Source organism: Bombina bombina, chromosome 3 (assembly GCF_027579735.1).
Source record: "Bombina bombina isolate aBomBom1 chromosome 3, aBomBom1.pri, whole genome shotgun sequence".
Taxonomy (NCBI): Eukaryota; Metazoa; Chordata; class Amphibia; order Anura; family Bombinatoridae; genus Bombina; species Bombina bombina.
In genome coordinates, this window is record NC_069501.1 from 191,715,825 (window position 1) to 191,735,850 (window position 20,026).

Consider the following 20,026-nt stretch of genomic DNA (forward strand, 5'->3'; position numbering starts at 1 on the left):
TCTATAGCAAATACTGCATCATTGGTAAGATCAGTATAGGTCGCAGTTTTAGCAGACAAAAACAAATATAAAGTAAAACGGTTTCTCGCTTAATGTACTTCTAATGACTTGTTATACCAGCTGCAGAGTATAAAATGTATGAGAAATGTACAGACGATATTTTCGACACAATAGTTGCTAGTGTAAGACAAATAACAGTGCTTAATATCAATATACAATATTTAGTATATACAAGCGATTACATTTGTAACCGCAGTTACCATTTCCTACTAAGAGCTTTATTATAAGGTTCGCCTGTATTACCATTTTTATGATCTCTGCCAGTAGAATACAATGGCACAAATAGATCTATGTAAAATGAGTGGTAGAGTATAGCTGCATCCACAGAGTGATAGTACTAACAATAATTCTATCAACAGCACTTAACAATAAGTGATTACTCTCAGATTTGTGATCACAATATATATTGGTGACTTATATCATCCATTTTCTAAGGTTGCTATAATTAATTGGTTGCAGCTCTTACTCAATAAATGCAGGAGTGTATCTTAACACTAACAAATTAATATTCACCACAGTACCCTACAAGGGCCTGCATGGTGGAGATTCACTAATATAAACCCACGTCTGTACAGGTGACCCTTTTTAGTATTTCAGAGCAATACACATTGCTCAAAGTTTGCACCAAGCACCATTATCCGACTATTGCCAATTAACCTATCTCACACCAGTCGACATTAACATCAGAGTATGGACCACATCATTACTGGCTGAATAATTGGTCACCCCATACAATACTCAACCTATAATATTGTATTTATTTCTATTTCCTGGTCTGACTCAATCCAGGATTGACCTTTACTGAACAGTCCGCAATTGTCTAGTTGTTTTTAAAGTACCCATTTTTTAATCTTAACTAATAAAGGACTATTTTTTAATTTATGTTGACATAACCACTAACTAATACTTTTTGAGGGATTTGAGTGCTAAAGTGTATTCCATAGCAGAAACTGCCACTGACCCAGTAAGCAGAAGCAGTTGTTCAGCAGGAGTATGCAACTGCTTCTGCTGATTGGTTGAGTGGCACTTTTCACTCTGGACCAGCAGTTTCCTGGGACTCCCAAGCTGTACTTCAAACGTGTTTAACCCATTTATAGGGGTTATATACTTATATTTGCATGGTCGCTAGTGATAGAGCATTTATTTCCCCCCCCCCCACCATTATGGCTCTGTAAAGTCAGCTCCAGTGCAGCAATGCATTACTGGGGCCTAGCTGAACACACATGGTGAGCCACTGACAAGAGACATGTGCAGCCACCAATCACTAGCTTGCTTCCAGTAGTGCATTACTGCTTCTGACACTACTTAGGTATGCTTTTCAACAAAGGATACCAAGAAAAAAATCTAGAAGTAAATTAAAGTATATAAAATGGAAGGCAGCGTAATTTTGACTTGTGCCCATTTAACTATTCTATTCAGTATTGACAATGTTCTGAATACATAGAGGAGTGTTGAAAGGATGCTCATTTTATTAAACAGTTCTTTAAAGGGACATGAAACCCAAAATTTTTCTTTCATGATTCAGGCAGAGAATAAAATTCTTAAAAAAAAGTTTCCAATTTATTTCTATTATCAAACTCGCATTTTTCTTATGTTATACTTTGTTAAAAAGATATCCAAATAGGTAGCGTGCACATCTGCAGCACTACATGACAGGAAGTAGTGCTGCCATCTAGTGCTCTAGTTAATGTATAACATTATTGCAAAACTGCTGCCATATAATGCTACAAACATGCACACTCCTGCTTTTCAACAAAGAGTAACAACAAAACGAAGTAAAATAGTACAGTTTTTTTTTTAAATTGTATGTTCTATCTGAATCATAAAAGAAAATATTTGGATTTCCTGTACCTTTAATATTTTTTATAAAAGTAATTATTTATACATACAAATATATATAATCATATCAGTTTTTTATTTAAAGTAATAAAATAAACATTTGTATCTTTTCAGTGTTTAAAAAGAAATGCGATCTAGAAGCAATAGCGTTGAATGTCCACCTATGACGTGCAAGCAAACAAATGTCTACCAGTGTATTAATTCCGATAAAGAGGACACCTCTGATCTTGACATCAAGGAAAGAAAAGGGGACAGGAAACAGAGAAGTTACATGACTGAAACTGGCACAATCCTAAGAAGTCGCAAATCCGACTCAAAACACGGCTCTTCAAAAAAGGGAAATGACCTCTCCCGAGATGACTTACTATTCCTTCTTAGTGTGCTGGAAGGAGAACTGGAAGTCAGTGCATTTTGTTTAACATCCTATATGTTTTGGTAATAAATAGCATTTGTCTTGCTACACAGGCTGCTGTTATAAATTATATCTAAACGTAACGTCATTATTACATGCTAGTGGAATGCACATCATCTTTAAATCTTTCAGACAAAACTGTGAAGGACTAAAATTATGTTCAATGAGTATTTTTTTATGCTTCAATCCCTCGTTAATATTTCCATAAGAAGTTATTATCTAAATGCACGCAAGTGAAGTTTTACAAAGTTGTATTTACATTCATGACAGGTTTATCAAACTAGGATATAATAAAACGAAGAAGAAAAAATATTTTACATTAAAATTCCTTTTCTGTTTGGTAATACATGATATCCTCTGCAGGCTCGAGATGAGGTCATATCAGTGTTAAAGGCTGAAAAAATTGACTTGGCTCTGCTGGAGGCTCAATATGGTTTTGTAACTCCAAAAAGAGTATTGGAAGCTCTACAGAGAGATGCAATCCAAACTAATGCTCCACAGTGGCAGGAAGATATCTATGAAAAACCAATGTGTGAGGTAAGTTCTTTGTTAATATATTCTTTTACATGATAATACAGAGAGAATGTGTACTGTATTCTACACAATTTACATTGAATAGTGAAAAAAATATGCGGCAAAAACATAATGTATGCTTATCTGATAAATTAATATCTTTCATTGTGGTGAGAGTCCATGATCCATTACTCCTGGGAATTACCTTTCCCTACCACTACGCAAAGATTCCCAAACCCCCAAGAGCTCTATAAAACCACTCCCACCTCACAGAAAACATAGGGTGGGGTCTTGTGGACTCCCACCACCATGAAAGAAATGAATTTATCAGGTAAGCATACATTATGTTTATTTTTATACAGGTGGTGCGAGTCCATGATCCATTACTCTGGGAACTAATACCCAAGCCGTGGGATTTAAAAGCATATTTTTTGACTGAAAAACTAATTCCACAACCCCACAAAAAGGCAATTTTTTAATCCACTTAAAATTTAAGGCAAAAATAAATCAAGCTGAAGCAACTGTCTGAAGGACCTTCTTTACCAAAGGTTGCCTCAGAAGAAGCAAAAACATAAAAATTGTAGAATTTAGTAAGTGTATGCAAAGAGGACCAAGTAGCTGTCTTGCAAATTTGGTCAACTGAAGTCTCATTCTTAAAAGCCCAAGAAGTGGCAACTGACCTAGTAGAATGAGCAGTAATCTGTTTCAGTGGAGGCTGACCTGCCTCTAAGTAAGCCTTATGAATCAAAAGTTTTAACAAACAAGCCAAAGAAACAGCAGAAACCTTCTGTCCTTTCCTAGGACAAGAAAATTTAAACAAACTAGAAGTTTGTCTGAACTCCTTAGTAGCATCAATGTAATACTTCAATGCTCCAACAACATCCAAATTATGAAATCAGACCTTTTTGTCAAGGTTCCGTAGTTAAAATGATGAAAGCAACGCATTGTGCATTGGCAAAATACGGGAACGCACACGGATCGTTGGAGCTAAACATTCAGTTTGGATGACGTCAGGGAAAGGAGGGGACAGGCGGCCATTTTAAAACGGCCGGAGGACAAGAAAGTGTTTTTACTAGTAAAGTATATTTACATCACAATTAGCCTACAGTTTGATGTAAAAATCGTTAATTACTAAATCAAAATAAGTAATAATAATTTTGGGGTTGACTTGCCCTTTTAGACTGCCTTATCCTGATGAAAGATAAGATAAGGAGGGTCACAAGAAAGAGCAAGTAATTTGGAAACTCTTCTAGCAGAAAAGATAGCCAAAAGGAACAAAACCTTCCAAGAAAGAAGCTTAACATCAACTCTATGCATAGTTTCAAAAGCACGTGCCTGCAAAACCTTTAAAATCAAGTTAAAGCTCATTGGAGGAAAAAATTGGCTTAATCAAAGATTTAATCCGTGCCGAAGCCTGAACAAAACCATGAATGTCAGGAAAATTAGAAATCTTCCTATGAAACAAAACAGAAAGAGCAGAAATCTGCCCTTATAGAGAACTGGCAAATAAGTCCTTATCCAAACCATCCTGAAACAATTGCAAAATTCTAGGAATTCTTAAATATTGCCAGGAAAAGCCATGATCTATACACCAGGCAATAAAAGCCTTCAAGACTGTATGGTAAATCCTTCTAGTCACAGGTTTACAAGCCTGGTTTAAAGTTTTAAAGACAGAATTTGAGAAACCCCTATGCTTAAGAACTAACTGTTCAATATCCATGAAGCTTAGAGTTTTTAGATCTGGATTGAAAAAAGGACCTTGAGACAGAAGAGGAAGTGGTCAAGAAGGCCAGCTGGAGCAATCAGGATAACTGACAATTTCTCTAACCATATCTTGGAAATCACTCTAGAAAGAACTACCTGAGGAGGAAACAGATAAGTAAGCTGAAAAGACCAATGAGCTACAAGAACATCTACAAACTCTGCCTGAGGGTCCCTGGACCTTGAAAAGTACCAGGGAAGTTTGTTGTTCAAACAAGAAGCCATCAGATCTATCTCTGGGAGACCCCAAAGATCGACAATCTAATTGAACACATCCTGGTGAAGAGACCTTTCCTCTAGATGCAGAGACTGACAAGTGAGAAAATGTGATTCCCAGTTGTTCACTCCTGGAATATAAACTGCAGAGACTAGACAGGAATTGATTTCTGCTCATGAGAGAATTTGCAACACTTTCCTAATTGCTAGGAAACTGAGTTCCCCCTGATTGACATAAGCCACTGCTGTGATCATTGCCTGATTGAAAGCAGAGATGGGAATCCCTTTTCAACAGAGGCAAAGAGGCATATTTATCAAGCTCCGTATGGAGCATGATGTCTCGTGTTTCAGCCGCAAATCTGCAGGGGGCGGCATTGCACCAGCAGTTCACAAGAACTGCTGGTGCAATGATAAATGCCGAGACCGTATGCTGTCGGCATTTATCGATGTGCAGCAGACATGATCCGCAATATCGGATCATGTCCGCTCGCACAATGATAATTCGGCCGCACAAGTTTGAAGAGCCCCACAGAGTTCTAGAATATTTATTGGCAACCTTGCCTCCTGAGCGGCGCAAAGTCTGTGTGCTCTCAGAGACCCCAAAACAGCTCCCCAAACTGAAAAAGACTTGCATTTGTAATGATCACAGTCCAGGTAGGACAAGCAAAAGAAGCCCCCTGAATAATGAACCGATGATTCAGCCACCAAGTCAGAGACTGATTTATACTGTGAAAAATCTTTTGATAGCTGAGTATGATCCCTGCACCTCTCACAAAGCATACAAAGCTGAAGAGGACTCATGTGAAAATGGGATTGCATCTGAAGCTGCAATCATGAGTACTTCCATAGATAGAACAACAGAGGGAAAACAGAAAGACTGAAGGTTTAGACAGTGATAATACAGAGAGAATGTGTACTGTATTCTACACAATTTACATTGAATAGTGACAACATGTTTTTGCCTTATCTGATCTGTTAGAGAAAGACTCATGGAGACTGAATCTATTTGAAACCCCAGAAAAGTCTGAGGTACCAAAGAACTATTTGGAAAACTGATCTTCCAACCATGCTATAGAAGAAACAACAACAGTCTGTTGGTGTGAGACTCTGCTAAATGAAAAGATGGAGCTTGAACCAAGATATCATCCAGGTAATGAAACACTGCAATCCCCTGACATCTGATCAAAATCAATAGGGTAACCAGAACTAATGTGAAAATTCTTGTCTAGAAAGGCAAACAACAGAAACTAGAAGTGTTCCCTGTGGTCATTCTTTAAATCTATTGAGGACATAAACTGACCTTGCTGAACAAAAGGCAGAATACCCAGAATAGTTTCCATCTTGAAAGTAGGGATTCTGACAAACTTGTTCAGAGTTTTCAGATCCAGAAATGGTCTAAAAGTACCTTCCTTCTTTGGAATAATGAAAAGATTTGAATACAATTCCTTCCCCTGTTTCTGAAAAGGAACCAGATCACTCCCATAATTTACAGATCTAAAACTGACTGAAAAAAGGCTTGAACCTCCAAGTGCTTCCTTGAAACATTGGACAGAAAACCTTCCTCTGGGAGGCCTTGTTCTGAAACCTATACAATAACCCTGGAAAACTATATTCAGAACCTAGGGATCTGGAACAGACTGAAAACAAGTCTCTTGAAAAAGGCATAACCTTCCCCCTACTAGAGCCGCTGGATCAGGGGCTGCACCTTCATGCAGACTTGGAAGTAGGAGTGGATTTTTTTGGCTTGCTTGCACCTGTTCCAATTTGCACTAGGCCTCCAGACTCTGCCAGAGGTGCCGTGTTTCTGAGCGGAATCAACAAAACAATTCAACTTTTTGGATATCCCCTTGGACTTCTTGTCTTGAGGAAGAAAAAAACACCGAAATTTATGCTTACCTGATAAATGTATTTATTTCCAAATATGGTGAGTCCACAACATCCTCAATTACTGTTGGAAATATCACTCCTGGCCAGCAGGAGGAGACAAAGAGCACCAAAGCAAAGCTGTTAAGTATCACTTCCCTTCCCACAAACCCCAGTCATTCGACTGAAGGGAAATGGAAAAAGGAATAATACAAAGGTGTAAAGGTGCCTGACGTTTAGTCAAAAAGAACGGTCTTAATAAAAAGGGTGGGGTCGTGGACTCACCATATCCGGACATAAATACATTTATCAGGTAAGCATACATTTTGTTTACTTTCCTAAGATATGGTGAGTCCACAACGTCCTTAATTACTGTTGGAAACCAATACCAAAGCTAGAGGACACAGATGACTAGGGAGGGAGAACAAGACAGGCAGACCTAAACAGAAGGCACCACCACTTGAAGAACCTTTCTCCCAAAATAAACCTCAGTCGAGGCAAAAGTATCAAAAAACTGTAAAATGCAAAAAAAAAAATGCAGAGAAGACCAAGTTGCAGCCTTGTGACCCTTACGTTTTCCTGAGAAACAAACAGGGCAGAGGACTGGCAAAAATCCTTAGTCGTCTGTATGCAGAATTCCAGCATGCACAACATCCAGGTTGTGCAACAAATGTTCTTATGAGAAGAAGGATTAGGATATAGAGAAGGAACAATAATTTCCTGACTAATATTTCTAGCTGAAACCACTTTAGGAAGAAAAACCCAACTTCATACGAACAACCACTTTATCAGCATTAAAGATAAGATAAGGCGAATCATACTGCAAAGCCGAGAGTTTCAAAACTCTCCGAGCAGAAGAGATAGCAAAAAGAAACAAAAACTTCCAAGATAACTTAATTTCTATGGAATGCAAAGGCTCAAACGGAGCCTACTGCAAAGCTTTAAGAACAAGGTTAAGACTCCAAGAAGGAGCAACAGTCTTAAACACAGGCCTGAGTCTGACTACGGCCTGACAAAAGGATAGAACATCTGGCACATCCGCCAGACGTTTGATTAACAAAAAGATAATCCTTCTCCAGACCTTCCTGAAGATAAGACAAAATCCTTGGAATCCTAACTCTACTCCACGAGTATCCCTTGGATTCACATCAAAAAAGGTATTAACACCATACTTTATGGAAAATATTTCCAGTAACAGGCTTGCAAGCCCCTGAAACATGGTCTCAATGACGACTCAGAAAGCCCGCTTATACAGAACTAAGCGTTCAGTCTCCAAGCAGACAGCAACAGAGAAACGAGATTTGGATGAAGGAAAGGAGCCCGAGTTAGAAGGTCTTTCCTCAGGGACAACCGCCAAGATGGAAGAAATTACATCTTCACTAGGAGGGAGATTTATCAAGCTGAGGTGTTCGTCGCAGCTCACCTCTGGCGGGCTGAATTCCCCTGGAGGAATTCAGCATTTCATACGAGCGCTATTTTGCGCTTGCTTTCAATCCCGCACACAGCCAATTACGCGTGGGCACCTCCATCATGGTTAAGGAACTCCAAGTTCCTCCCAAGTGGTTGATGTAAACCACTAAGGTGAAACTGTCCAACTAAAACCTGATAACCCAGGCTAAAGACGACTGAGGCCAAGTCATCAGAGCATTGTAGATCGCTCTCAACTCCAAGATGGTTATAGGGAGAGCAGACTCCTTCCGAGTCCATATAGTCTCCAGCCCAACAGGCTGGCATCCGTGGTCACTATTATCCAGGAAGGTCTCCGGAAACGTGTTCCCTGAGACAGATGGTCCTGAGAAATCCACCACGGGAGAAAATCCCATGTCGATCTAGATATATCCTCCGAAACAGATCCACATGATCCCCAATCTGAGCATGCATAACAGCAGAACTCTCCAATGGAATCGAAGCAAGGGAATGATGTACAATGAAGCGACCATCAGACCAATTACCTCCATACATTGAGCCACTGGAGACCGAACAGTAGACTGCAGAGAGAGGCAAAGGAAAGGAATCTTTGATTTTCCTACCTCTGTCAGAACTATTTCCAGAGATAGGGAAAGTATTATGGTCCCTAAGAAAACTACCCCTGTAGCTGGAACAAGGGAACTAATTTCCAGATTCACTTCCCATCCGTGGGGACGAGGAAGACAACAAGATCTCTGTATGAGAGTTTGATTGTTGAAAAAAATGGCGCCTGAACCATTATGTCATCCAGGAAGGGCACCACAGTAATTCCCTGAAACCTGATCATTACCATATAGTCCCCTCTGGGAGCCGTGGCAAGGCCAAAGGGAAGAGCCACAAACTAAAAAAGTTTGACTGAAAGTCAAATCTCAGGAACTTGAAATTACTCGTCCTCCAGGTCTATGGTCATCATGAACTAACCCTCTTGGACTAAAGGAAATATGGAACCAATGGTTTCCATTTTGAAGGACGGCACCCTGAGAAAACTTGTTGAGACACTAGGACAAAAAATTCCCACGTTTTCGAGAACTACGAAGAGGAATGAATAGAATTCTAGACCCTGTTCCCTTACAGAAACTGGAGCTATCACTCACAGAGAAGAAAGGTCTCAAACGCACTTAAAAAATACCACACTTATCTAGCCTGCAGATAAATTTGAGAGGAGGAACCTGCCTCTGGTAGGAAAGGTATGAATTCTATTTAGTAACCCTGGAATACAATGTCCGTAGCCTATCTGGAACATTTCGTATCCATGTTTGAAGGAAAACAGAGAGATTCAGCCCCCCACTGGGTCCGATCCCGGACTGGGGGCAAACTCCTTTAGGTCTATTCATCTTGTCTTATGGTAGAAAAAACCCTTTTCCACCGGTATATCAGAAATATTCCTGTCAGATCAGAACCAAACAAAGTCTTCCACTTGTCAAGAAGCGCCAGAAGCTTGGACACAGGGGAAAAAACACAGCCCAAGAATATAGCCACAATGCACCGCGGGCTAGCACAGTAAAGCCAGATATCTATCATGCCGGGTTAAAGACTGGCATGGTAACAGCAGAAATAAAAGAACTGGCTAGCTTAAGAGCCTTAATTCTGTTCTGGATCTCCTCCAAAGGAGTCCTTACCAAAATGGAACCAGACAAGGTGTCACACCAATAAGATGCCACACTTGACAAAGTGGCAATACAAACTTCCATGTAAACCTCCAGCTTAGTCCATTGATCCTGAAAAGAGCAGCTATCCTCTCTAGGGATCGTAGTTCTCTTAGCCATTGTAGATTTGGCCCCTACTACCTTAGGCACCATGCGCCATGGTATTTAATGGAGACAGCGACAGGAAACATCTTTTTAAAGACAGGAGACGGGGGAAAATGAATCCCTGACTTCTCCCTTCCTGAGAAAAATCTCCTACCACGGTCTGGAACAGGAAAAACTTCCACAGAGGAATCCTAGTATTTATAAAGTTTACTAGATTCTTTAGGGTTGACAACGACAGGCGTATCCTTTAACAATACACATCCTTTAACAATACACAAAGGTGTTCAAGCTTAAATCTGAAGGTTACTACTTCAGCATCAGATGAAGGAATTATACTGTCTGAATCTGAGATTTCACCCTCAGAAGCTACCGATGCATCCTCCTCAGTAGACTTAGGAAGGAAAGCAACCTGGGTAGCATTGGGAAGAACAGAAACCTTGTTATCTGAATCTTTAATTTTCCTCTTGCGTTTTCCCTTTAGTATAAGAAAAACAGACAATGCCGCAGATATCACAGAAGATATCTGGACAGTAATTTCTGCCAGAAAATAAACTCCTCCAGGAGATTTACAGGAACTGCAGGGCACTGCATGTGATGCCATTGAAGCTTGGGACGTTTAAGGAGAAAGCTGTGGCATTGCCTAAACAGCATCATCCTGAGAGACATGAGCCTAGCTAAAACATATTTACTTTAATTTTTAAAGTTCCTTGCAGAACATACACTTGTCCGTAGGAGCAGGACTACAAGATCCATAAACAAACAAAACATTAAAATTTGCAAAACAGAGAACACTTAAAAAATGAACACTATATAAGTGCATCGAGGCATGCCTTAAAACAGAATTAACCTAATTATATATAGGAACAGACCCCTGCTCCAAACATTATACTGTTCTTAAGCATAAGAATTACCCCAATTCCCTCTAACTAAAGAAGAGACTTTATTGGGACACTATTTAAATAGTCATATCACTTTAAATAAATTCTTATGTTAAGACAAAGACAATCAAAAGAACTTCTCCTGGTGCAATACTTAAATAGCAGTCGCATTAAATAAACATTGTGCATTAATGAAAATACAGTCTCTAAATACTGCGACTGTATACAAGCCCGCCGCTCCATTCTTAGACAGAGCAGCCGGGTCATGTGAGCGCTACCGAAACAGTCTCCAAAATGACACTGATCCGTTCTTACTAAGAAAGATGGAGGCGGAGCCATCAGAACAGTGTAAAAAAACAGAGCGCAATAAATATAAAAGGTGCGCTAATAAACAAATAACTGTTAAGCCAATATCCTGACCATTCAGCCATGCCAGATGGTATTTAGAGTAAATGCTAAATTGGTATAGAACCTGAGGCTGCCTGTGAGAATAGCTGAGCGAGTTAAGCATAAGCATGAAAATAAAACCTATGTCCCATATATGCAGTTACCAGTACTGCAATATCGCTGCAGGATGGAACAAGTCATAAGCCCCTTGGTCTGACACCACCAGGTCATAGGTTACATTAAAGGGACATTATACATTCATATTTTCTTTGCATAAATGTTTTGTACATCTATTTATATAGCCCATAAAGTTGTTGTTGTTTTTTTTGTTGTTTTTTTTAAAAAGGTATAGTTTTTCTTATTTTTAAATAACATTGTTCTGATTTTCAGACTCCTAACCAAGCCCCAATGTTTTATGAGAATAGTGTCAGCTACCTTCTCCAGCTTGCTCCTGTTTGACTGTAGAGGGTCATTTCATATGCAAAAGAAGGGGAGGGGGGGAGTGTCTTATTTACCACTTGCAGTGGGCTTTCCAGCTGCCTTTTCAACAGAGCTAAACTGAGAGCTTCTAAGTAAGTTTTTAAACAGTTTTATACTGGATTTTTATATCAGTATCTGTGCATCTTATTCTTTATAGTAGTGTCTATTACATGCAGTTATATGAAAATTAGTGTATACTGTCCCTTTAAGCCCAGAAGGACTTAAAAAACACCATTGCACAAATAAAATATCAGCCTTACTGAAAAGATTAATCACCAATAAAGGAGTAATACAGTTTCTCTTATCCACATTAAGTGCCTGCTCACTGCCATACGCAATATCCCAACTAGGATAAATTGTGTCCCAAATTAGTGTCTAGTAGGATCCTTTAAAGTGCACAGCCTCCCATACCCAGAAGACAAAAGGCACTTACCTGCAGTCTGGCCATCAGGCAGGAGGACAGCTTACACAGTGTGAGAGGATGGCACTCATAACAGAGACCTGTAGAAAAAAGAAAGAACAGAATAAACCGACTCTGGCTTTCTGTACCATGAGCAGCAAATGTGTTAGGAAAACGCAGCAAGGCCCACCTCACAAGTTCCTAACTGCTTTAAAGTCACCACTACCTTACTGAAGAGATTAACATGGACAACGGCTAGACCCAATCTTTGAAACAAAGGAAAGAACAGAGTAAACCTACTCTGGCTTTCTACAATTGTTAAAATCTTGCTTATAGCGAAATAAATCTAATTTTCTTCAGACACCAAAACTTCACATCCTCCATGCACCAAGGCAAAGAGAATGACTGGGGTTTGTGGGAAAGGAATTGATACTTAACAGCTTTGCTGTGGTGCTCTTTGCCTCCTCCTGCTGGCCAGGAGTTATATTCCCAACAGTAATGGAGGATGTCGTGAACTCACCATATCTTAGGAAAGAAACCCCCATTTACCTTCAGTTACAGTAAAAAATAGAATAGAAATCAGAACCAAACAATTTCTTTCCTTGAAAGGAAAGACAAAAGTCCGGATTTAGAAACCATATCAGCAGACCAGGATTTCAGCCATAAAACTCTTCTACAAAGGACTGGCAAGGACATGCTTTTTTTAAATACTTTTTATTATTTTCATGATCATATCTTCGATAAGTTTAACAGAACATTTCTCAAAACATAAACAAAACAAAAACATTAGAACAACAACAGTTCATAAATAACAAAGAATGACATAATACAAGCCATGTTGATTCCTGAATACAATGCCTAAGTATATCTACATAGAAGCATACAATCAACAATTAATGATACAGTCATATGATTCAAAATTAACAAAAAATACATAATATAAGCCATATCGGCTCTTATATATTGTGCCTAAATATATCAACATAATAGGATAGAGTCAACAATTAATGATACATTCATATGAATAAGTACTATTTATAAGTCTGATTCCCATAAATACATAAGAGGGAAGAAAGAGAAAAAAAAAGGAGGGGGAAAAAAAGAAACGGAAAGAGAGATATATTAGCAAACTAATAACGTAGAATAAAATAAAGTAAATAACTCAATTCTCCTATAATCTCCCATAGCAAAGTCCGATCTACTTAGTGGGCAGTATTCTAAGAAAACAATTCTTGTCTTATCCCAGCCAACTACTGGGAAAGTGTTTGGCATATATATTTTGTAGGACATACTCTGAGTTTATCAAAGGTTTAACTAATTACCCAAAATTTGGTAATTTTTGGGTATGCCCAAAAACAGTGGAAAATATCTGCTTTAGTGGCACAACATCTTGTACATAGGTTACCTGTTTTATAGCATCTAGATATTTTCTCTGGTGTAATATACACTGCAAATATTAATTTTAAATGAGCCTCCCGCCAAGTTGTCAGGACCCAAGAATTCTCTAATACTTTGAAACTATCTAATATATCTTGAGTATTAATATTTGGGAAATACTGTTGCCATTTACTTTGTAAATATTTTAACTGATGATTCATGGAGAGAGCGTTTAACAACATACAACGGAGAAATGGTATAAATACCATTTTAGTATAATTTAATTTTGGAAGATATATCTCCCAAAGACCAATTTAGGCTATATTTTTTGCTTCAGCTCCACAATATAGTGTCGTAGCTTTAGATATGCATAGAAATCTTTCTGCGATAGACCAAATTTCAGCCGAATATCAGAAAAGGATTCCATGGACAGATCAGATCTTATAAATTGTTTAATCCACCTCAGGCCTTTAACATAATCTTTAGAGGCTGGGAAAATAGAGTAACCTGGTAGAAAATTAGTATTACCTCTAATCGGGTGGAATTCAGATACATATGGCGATATGTGGCATTCTAGACAGAATTTCTGCCAGGCTAAAACTATATTATTGAGAGTTACTAAATTGGTGACATTGAATGGTGAATTTATAAATGGACAGTGTATGATCGATTTCAGGTCAAATGAAGCTATTTAAATTAGATTCACAACGTAAAAAGGAAACCTGTTATTTTTCCGTGATCCAATCTAACGCTATTTTAGTTAAGGCTGCTAAATTATAGTGTTTTATATTTGTAAAAGCCAGACCTGCTGCTGTTCTTGAATTTATTAAGCGCTTTATTGCTATCTGTGTTTTGTCTCCTTTCCTTTTTCTAAAATGTTGTTAGAATTCACAACCTTAGGAAGAAATTTAAACGAAGTCTGCAAAACAGCCTTATCCTGATGGAAAATCAGAAAAGGAGACTCACAAGAGAGAGCAGACAATTCAGAAACTCTTCTAGCAGAAGATATAGCCAAAAGGAACAATACTTTCCAAGAAAGTACAAAAAAATGCATAGGCTCAAAAGAAGGAGCCTGCGAAACCTTCAAAACCAAATTTAGACTCCAAGGAGGAGAAATAGATTTAATAACAGGCTTGATACGGACCAAAGCCTCAACAAAACAGTGAATTTCAGGAAGTTTAGCAATCTTTCTATGAAATAAAGCAGAAAGAGCAGAGATTTGTCCCTTCAAAGTACTTGTAGACAAACCTTTATCCAAACCGTCCTGAAGAAACTAAAATTCTAGGAATTCTAAAAGAATGCCAAGAGAATTTATGAGAAGAACACCAGGAAATATAGGTTTTCCAAACCCGATAAATCTTCCTTGAAACAGACTTACGAGCCTGCAACATAGTATTAATCACTGAGTCAGAGTAACCTCTATGACTAAGCACTAAGCGTTCAATTTCCATACCTTTAAATTTAGCGATTTGAGAACCTGATGGAAAAAGGTCTGGCCTTAAAGGAAGTGGCCAAGGTTGACAACTGGACATACGGACAAGATCTGCATACCAAAACCTGTGAGGCCATGCTGGTGCTATCAGAAACACATGCAGATGTTCCATTATGATCTTGGAGATCACCCTTGGAAGAAGAACTAGAGGCGGAAAAATATAAGCAAGTTGGTAAGACCAAGGAACTGCTAACGCATCCACCATCTCCGCCTGAGGATCCCTGGACCTGGAAAAGTATCTGTGAAGTTTCTTGTTTAGATGGGAAGTCATCATATCTATTTCTGGAAGACCGCACATCTGTACAATCTAAAAAAACACATCTGGATGGAGAGACCACTCCCCCGGATGTAAAGTCTGATGGCTGAGATAATCCGCTTCCCAATTGTCTACACCTGGGATATGAATCGCAGAAATTAGACCAGAGTTGGATTTCGCCCAAGAAAGTATCCGTGATACTTCTTTCATTGCTAAAGTACTGCGAGTCCCTCCCTGATGATTGACATATGCCACAGTTGTGATATTGTCTGTCTGAAAGCGAATGAATAGTTCACTCTTTAATAGAGGCCAAGCCTGAAGAGCCCTGAAAATAGCACGGCGTTCTAAAATATTGATTGGTAACCTCGCCTCTAGAGGATTCCAAACCCCTTGTGCTGTCAGGGATCCCCAGACAGCTCCCCAACTTGAAAGACTTGCATCTGTTGAGACTACAGTCCAGGAAGGACGAACAAAAGAGGCCCCTTGAACAATACGATGATGGTCTAACCACCAAGTCAGAGAGAGAAGAATGCTGGTATTTAAGAATATCAATTGTGATATCCGAGTATAATCGCTGCACCATTGATTCAGCATGCAAAGCTGCAGAGGTCTCATATGAAAATGAGCAAAGGTGATTGGGTCCGATGCTGCAGTCATGAGACCTAAAACTTCCATGCACATAGCCACTGAAGGGAATAATCGAGACTGAAGGTTTTAACAGGCTGAAACCAATTTCATTCGTCTTTTGTCTGTTAAAGACAGAGTCATGGACACTGAATCTATCTGGAAACCTAAAACGGTGACCCTTGCTTGAGGAATCAAGAAACTCTTTGGTAAATTGATCCTCCAACCATGTCTTTGAAGAAACAACACTAGTCGATTCATGTGAGATTCTGCTAAATGAAAAGATTGAGCCAGTACCAAGATATCGTCCACATAATTAAACACTGCAATACCCTTTTCTCTGATTACAGATAGAAGGGCACCGAGAACCTTGAAAAAGATTCTTGGAGCTGTCGCTAAGCCAAATGGAAGAGCAACAATTTGGTAATGCTTGTCTAGAAAAGAGAATCTCAAAAACCGATAGTGTTCTGGATGAATCGGAATGTGAAGATAAGCGTCCTGTAAGTCTATTGTGGACATGTAATGACCTTGCCTAACAAAAAGGCAGAATAGTCCTTATAGTCACCATTTTGAAAGTTGGGACCCTTACAAAAAGATTAAAAAACTTCAGATCCAGAACTGTTCTGAATTAATTTTCTTTCTTTGGGACAATAAATAGATTTGAATAAAAACCCAGACCCTGTTCCTGATGCGGAACTGGTATAATCACCCCTGAAAGCTCCAGATCTGAAACACACTTCAGAAATGCCTGAGCTTTCACAGGATTTGTTGGAATGTGAGAAAGAAAGAATCTTCTCACAGGAGGTCTTATTCTGAAACCAATTCGACACCATTGAGAGACAATGCTCTGAATCAACTGATTCTGAACAGAATCTGCCCAAATGTTTATATGTTAAAATAATTTCAATCTGCTCCCCACCAGTTGAACTGGATTGAGGGCCACACCTTCATGCAGTCCTGGGGGCTGCTTTGGTTTCTTATAAGGCTTGAATTTATTTCAACCTGAAGATGGCTTCCAATTGGAACCAGTCCTTAGGGGAAGGAGTGGTTTTATGTTCTCTATTCTTATGAAAGGAACAAAACCGATTAGAAGCTTTAGATTTACCCTTAGATTTTTTATTTTTGGGCAAAAAAACTCCCTTCCCCCAGTGATAGTGGAAATAATAGAATCCAACTGAGAATCAAATAAATTATTACCCTGGAAAGATAGAGATAGTAATCTAGATTTAGATACCATGTCAGCATTCCATGATTTAAGCCATAAAGCTCTTCTAGCTAAAATAGCTAAAGACATAGATTTAACATCAATCTTGATGATATAAAAAATAGCATCACAGATAAAATGAAAAGCATGTTGAAGCAAACGAACAATGCTAGACAAATCAGGATCTGCTTCCTGTTGTGCTAAGCTATTCAACCAAAAAATTGATGCAGCTGCAACATCAGCCATAGAAATGGCAGGCCTGAGAATATAACCAGAATGTAAATAGGCTTTCCTTAGATAAGATTCAATCTTCCTATCTAAAGGATCCTTAAAAGAAGTACTATCTTCCATAGGATGCAAAGAGTAGAAATAGCCCCAACCTTAGGGTCTTTTTCCCAAAACTCCAAATTAGCCACTGGTAAAGGATATAACTTAAACGTAGAAGAAGGATTAAAAGAAGCACCAGGTTTAGACGCATCTGCAACAGGAAAAACGTCAGGAGTAATCACAGGAGGTTTTAAAACAGAATTTAAACGTTTATTGCTTTTGTTATCAAGAGCACCAGACTCCTCAATACCCAAAGTAACCAATTCTTCTTTCAACAAAGACCGAATATATTCAATCTGAAAAAGATAAGAAGATTTATCAATTTCAATGTCTGAAGTAGGATCTTCTGAACCAGAGAGATCCTCTTCAGAGGAGGATATTTCAGTATGTTGTCAGTCATTACAAATTTCATCAGTTTTATGAGAAGTTTAAAAGACCTTTTACATGTATTAGAAGGTGGAATAGCAAACATAGCCTTCTGTATTGCATCACCAATATCATTTTTCATATCATCAGGGATATCATGTACATTGGATGTTGAGAGAACAACAGACGCTGTACTAGTACTAATAGAAACATTATCGGCATGCAAAAGCTTATGACAACTGCTACATAATATAGTTGGAGATATAATCTCAGCTTGCTTACAACAGATACACATAGCTTTTGTAGAACTGTGTTCAGGCAGCATGGTTCCTACAGTAGCTTCTGAGACAGGATCAGACTGAGACATCTTGCAAAATGTAAAAGAAAAAATAACATTTAAACAAAATATCCAATTTCCTCATGTAGCAGTTTCAGGAATGGGAAAAATTCATATGCTAAATAAGCAGAAAAGCAAACAGCATAGCCCTCTAGACACATATACACACACATATATATACATATATACACACATATATACATATACATACATACATACATATATATATATACATACATACATACTCATATATATATATATATATATATATATATACACATATACATACATATATATATACATACATACATACTCATATATATATATATATACATATACATACATATATATATATATATATATATATATATATACACACACACACACACATATATATATACACATATATATATATATATATATATATATATATATATATATATATATATACAGTACATATATACATACACATATACTTGGACCCTAATCTATCTTTTGGCCTCCACATAGAAAAACTTGCATCTAAACTTTATCCAAAACTAGGTGCCCTGTACAGAAACAAATCTTGTCTCAACCCTACAGTAAAGGAAAAGATTGTACAGCAAATGCTGATGCCTATCATGGATTACGGGGACGTAATATATGCACCTGCACCGCAAACTCACCTTAATAAACTTAATACATTGTATAACTAGTTCTGCCGATTTGTGCTACAATGTAACTACAGGACCCACCATTGTGACATGCTAAAAGAATTAAACTGGCTGACGCTGGAATCCAGACGCACCCTCCATCTTTCCTGTCTTGTGTTTAAGAGCCTTTCTGGGAAGCTCCCCCCCTACCTGAGCAAAATGCTCTCCCCGGCTATTCCCACCTCCTATAACCTCCAATCAAGTACCAGCACATTATTTAGCTTGCCTCAATACAAAAAGAAAGCAGCTCGATCCTCCTTTTCCTACAGAGCAGCACAGTTATGGAATGACCTCCTGCACACTTTCAAACCTTTTCCAAGCCAAATATCCTTTAAGAGATCCCTCTCTACGTATCTTAAAACAGAACGCATCTGTCATGGTTGATTATATATTTCCTACCTGTTCTATGTTAAATGTTTGCATATAGTGTGTATTATTATTGTTTTTGAATTTTATTGTACCCTATTGTATCAATGCAATGTTTTATGGACCCAGGACATACTTGAAAACGAGAGAATCTCAATGTATCCTTCCTGGTAAAATATTATATATATATATATATATATATATATATATATATATATATATATATATATATATATATATAAAGGAACGTCACAAGCGCTAGACCTACTTATATAATGATTTGTTATGTGTAATATATGTTTATCACTATAACCAAGGGGCAAGTCTTCTTTTGTATAGACAATTATAACTCACTCCCTATGGTATAAATTCACCATAACATATTTTACAATAATAAAACAGTATATAATAAATTTATAATTTGATCGTAATCGTGCTGCCTGAGTATTGAAATATTGTACCCGTGTCACTATTAAAAGTATTTGGATGAATGCGAAAATCAATAATAAACAAATGGCGCACAGATATGTATTGTCTCTTTAACAAAGTTAATGAGTACTTTGAACTTTTGTCAAGTAATTAATACAGTTCGCTTCTGGAAGTAATCCTATTGCAGAAACCGTATGATAATAAAAATGTTCTGCTTACCAGAACTAACCCCAATCTTATGAGGTAAGTTTGAAGCTTTAAAGGGGAGATGATGGTTAGATACACCTCAATCAGTCTGTTCCAGAGTTAGTCTGTCTTTGCTTGGATCTTTATTTTCAGAATCCTTCCAATAAAGTCTGCGTAGTATGCTAACATCAAAACGGAATCTCTGGACTCTTTAATCTTTCATTCCGTGGTGAGAATCTGGCGGTGAGAATCTTGTCCACCTCCGGAGTATGGAATATATCTTCAAAACAATAGGATTACTCCCAGAAGCGAACTGTATTAATTACTTGACAACAACAGTTTA

At 38.0% G+C, this 20,026-nt stretch overlaps 2 protein-coding genes across 2 annotated transcripts in view; one reads left to right on the forward strand and one right to left on the reverse strand.

Moving 5' to 3' along the window:
- CMSS1 (cms1 ribosomal small subunit homolog) overlaps nt 1-20,026 on the reverse strand; it is a 770,463-nt gene that overhangs the window by 473,106 nt on the left and 277,331 nt on the right. The window lies entirely within an intron of this gene.
- FILIP1L (filamin A interacting protein 1 like) overlaps nt 1-20,026 on the forward strand; it is a 639,717-nt gene that overhangs the window by 282,575 nt on the left and 337,116 nt on the right. The window contains exons 2-3 of the mRNA XM_053706055.1: nt 2,014-2,299; nt 2,675-2,848. Coding sequence (XP_053562030.1) covers nt 2,027-2,299; nt 2,675-2,848 — 447 coding nt within the window. The 5' untranslated portion in view covers nt 2,014-2,026. The remainder of the gene's footprint in view (nt 1-2,013; nt 2,300-2,674; nt 2,849-20,026) is intronic.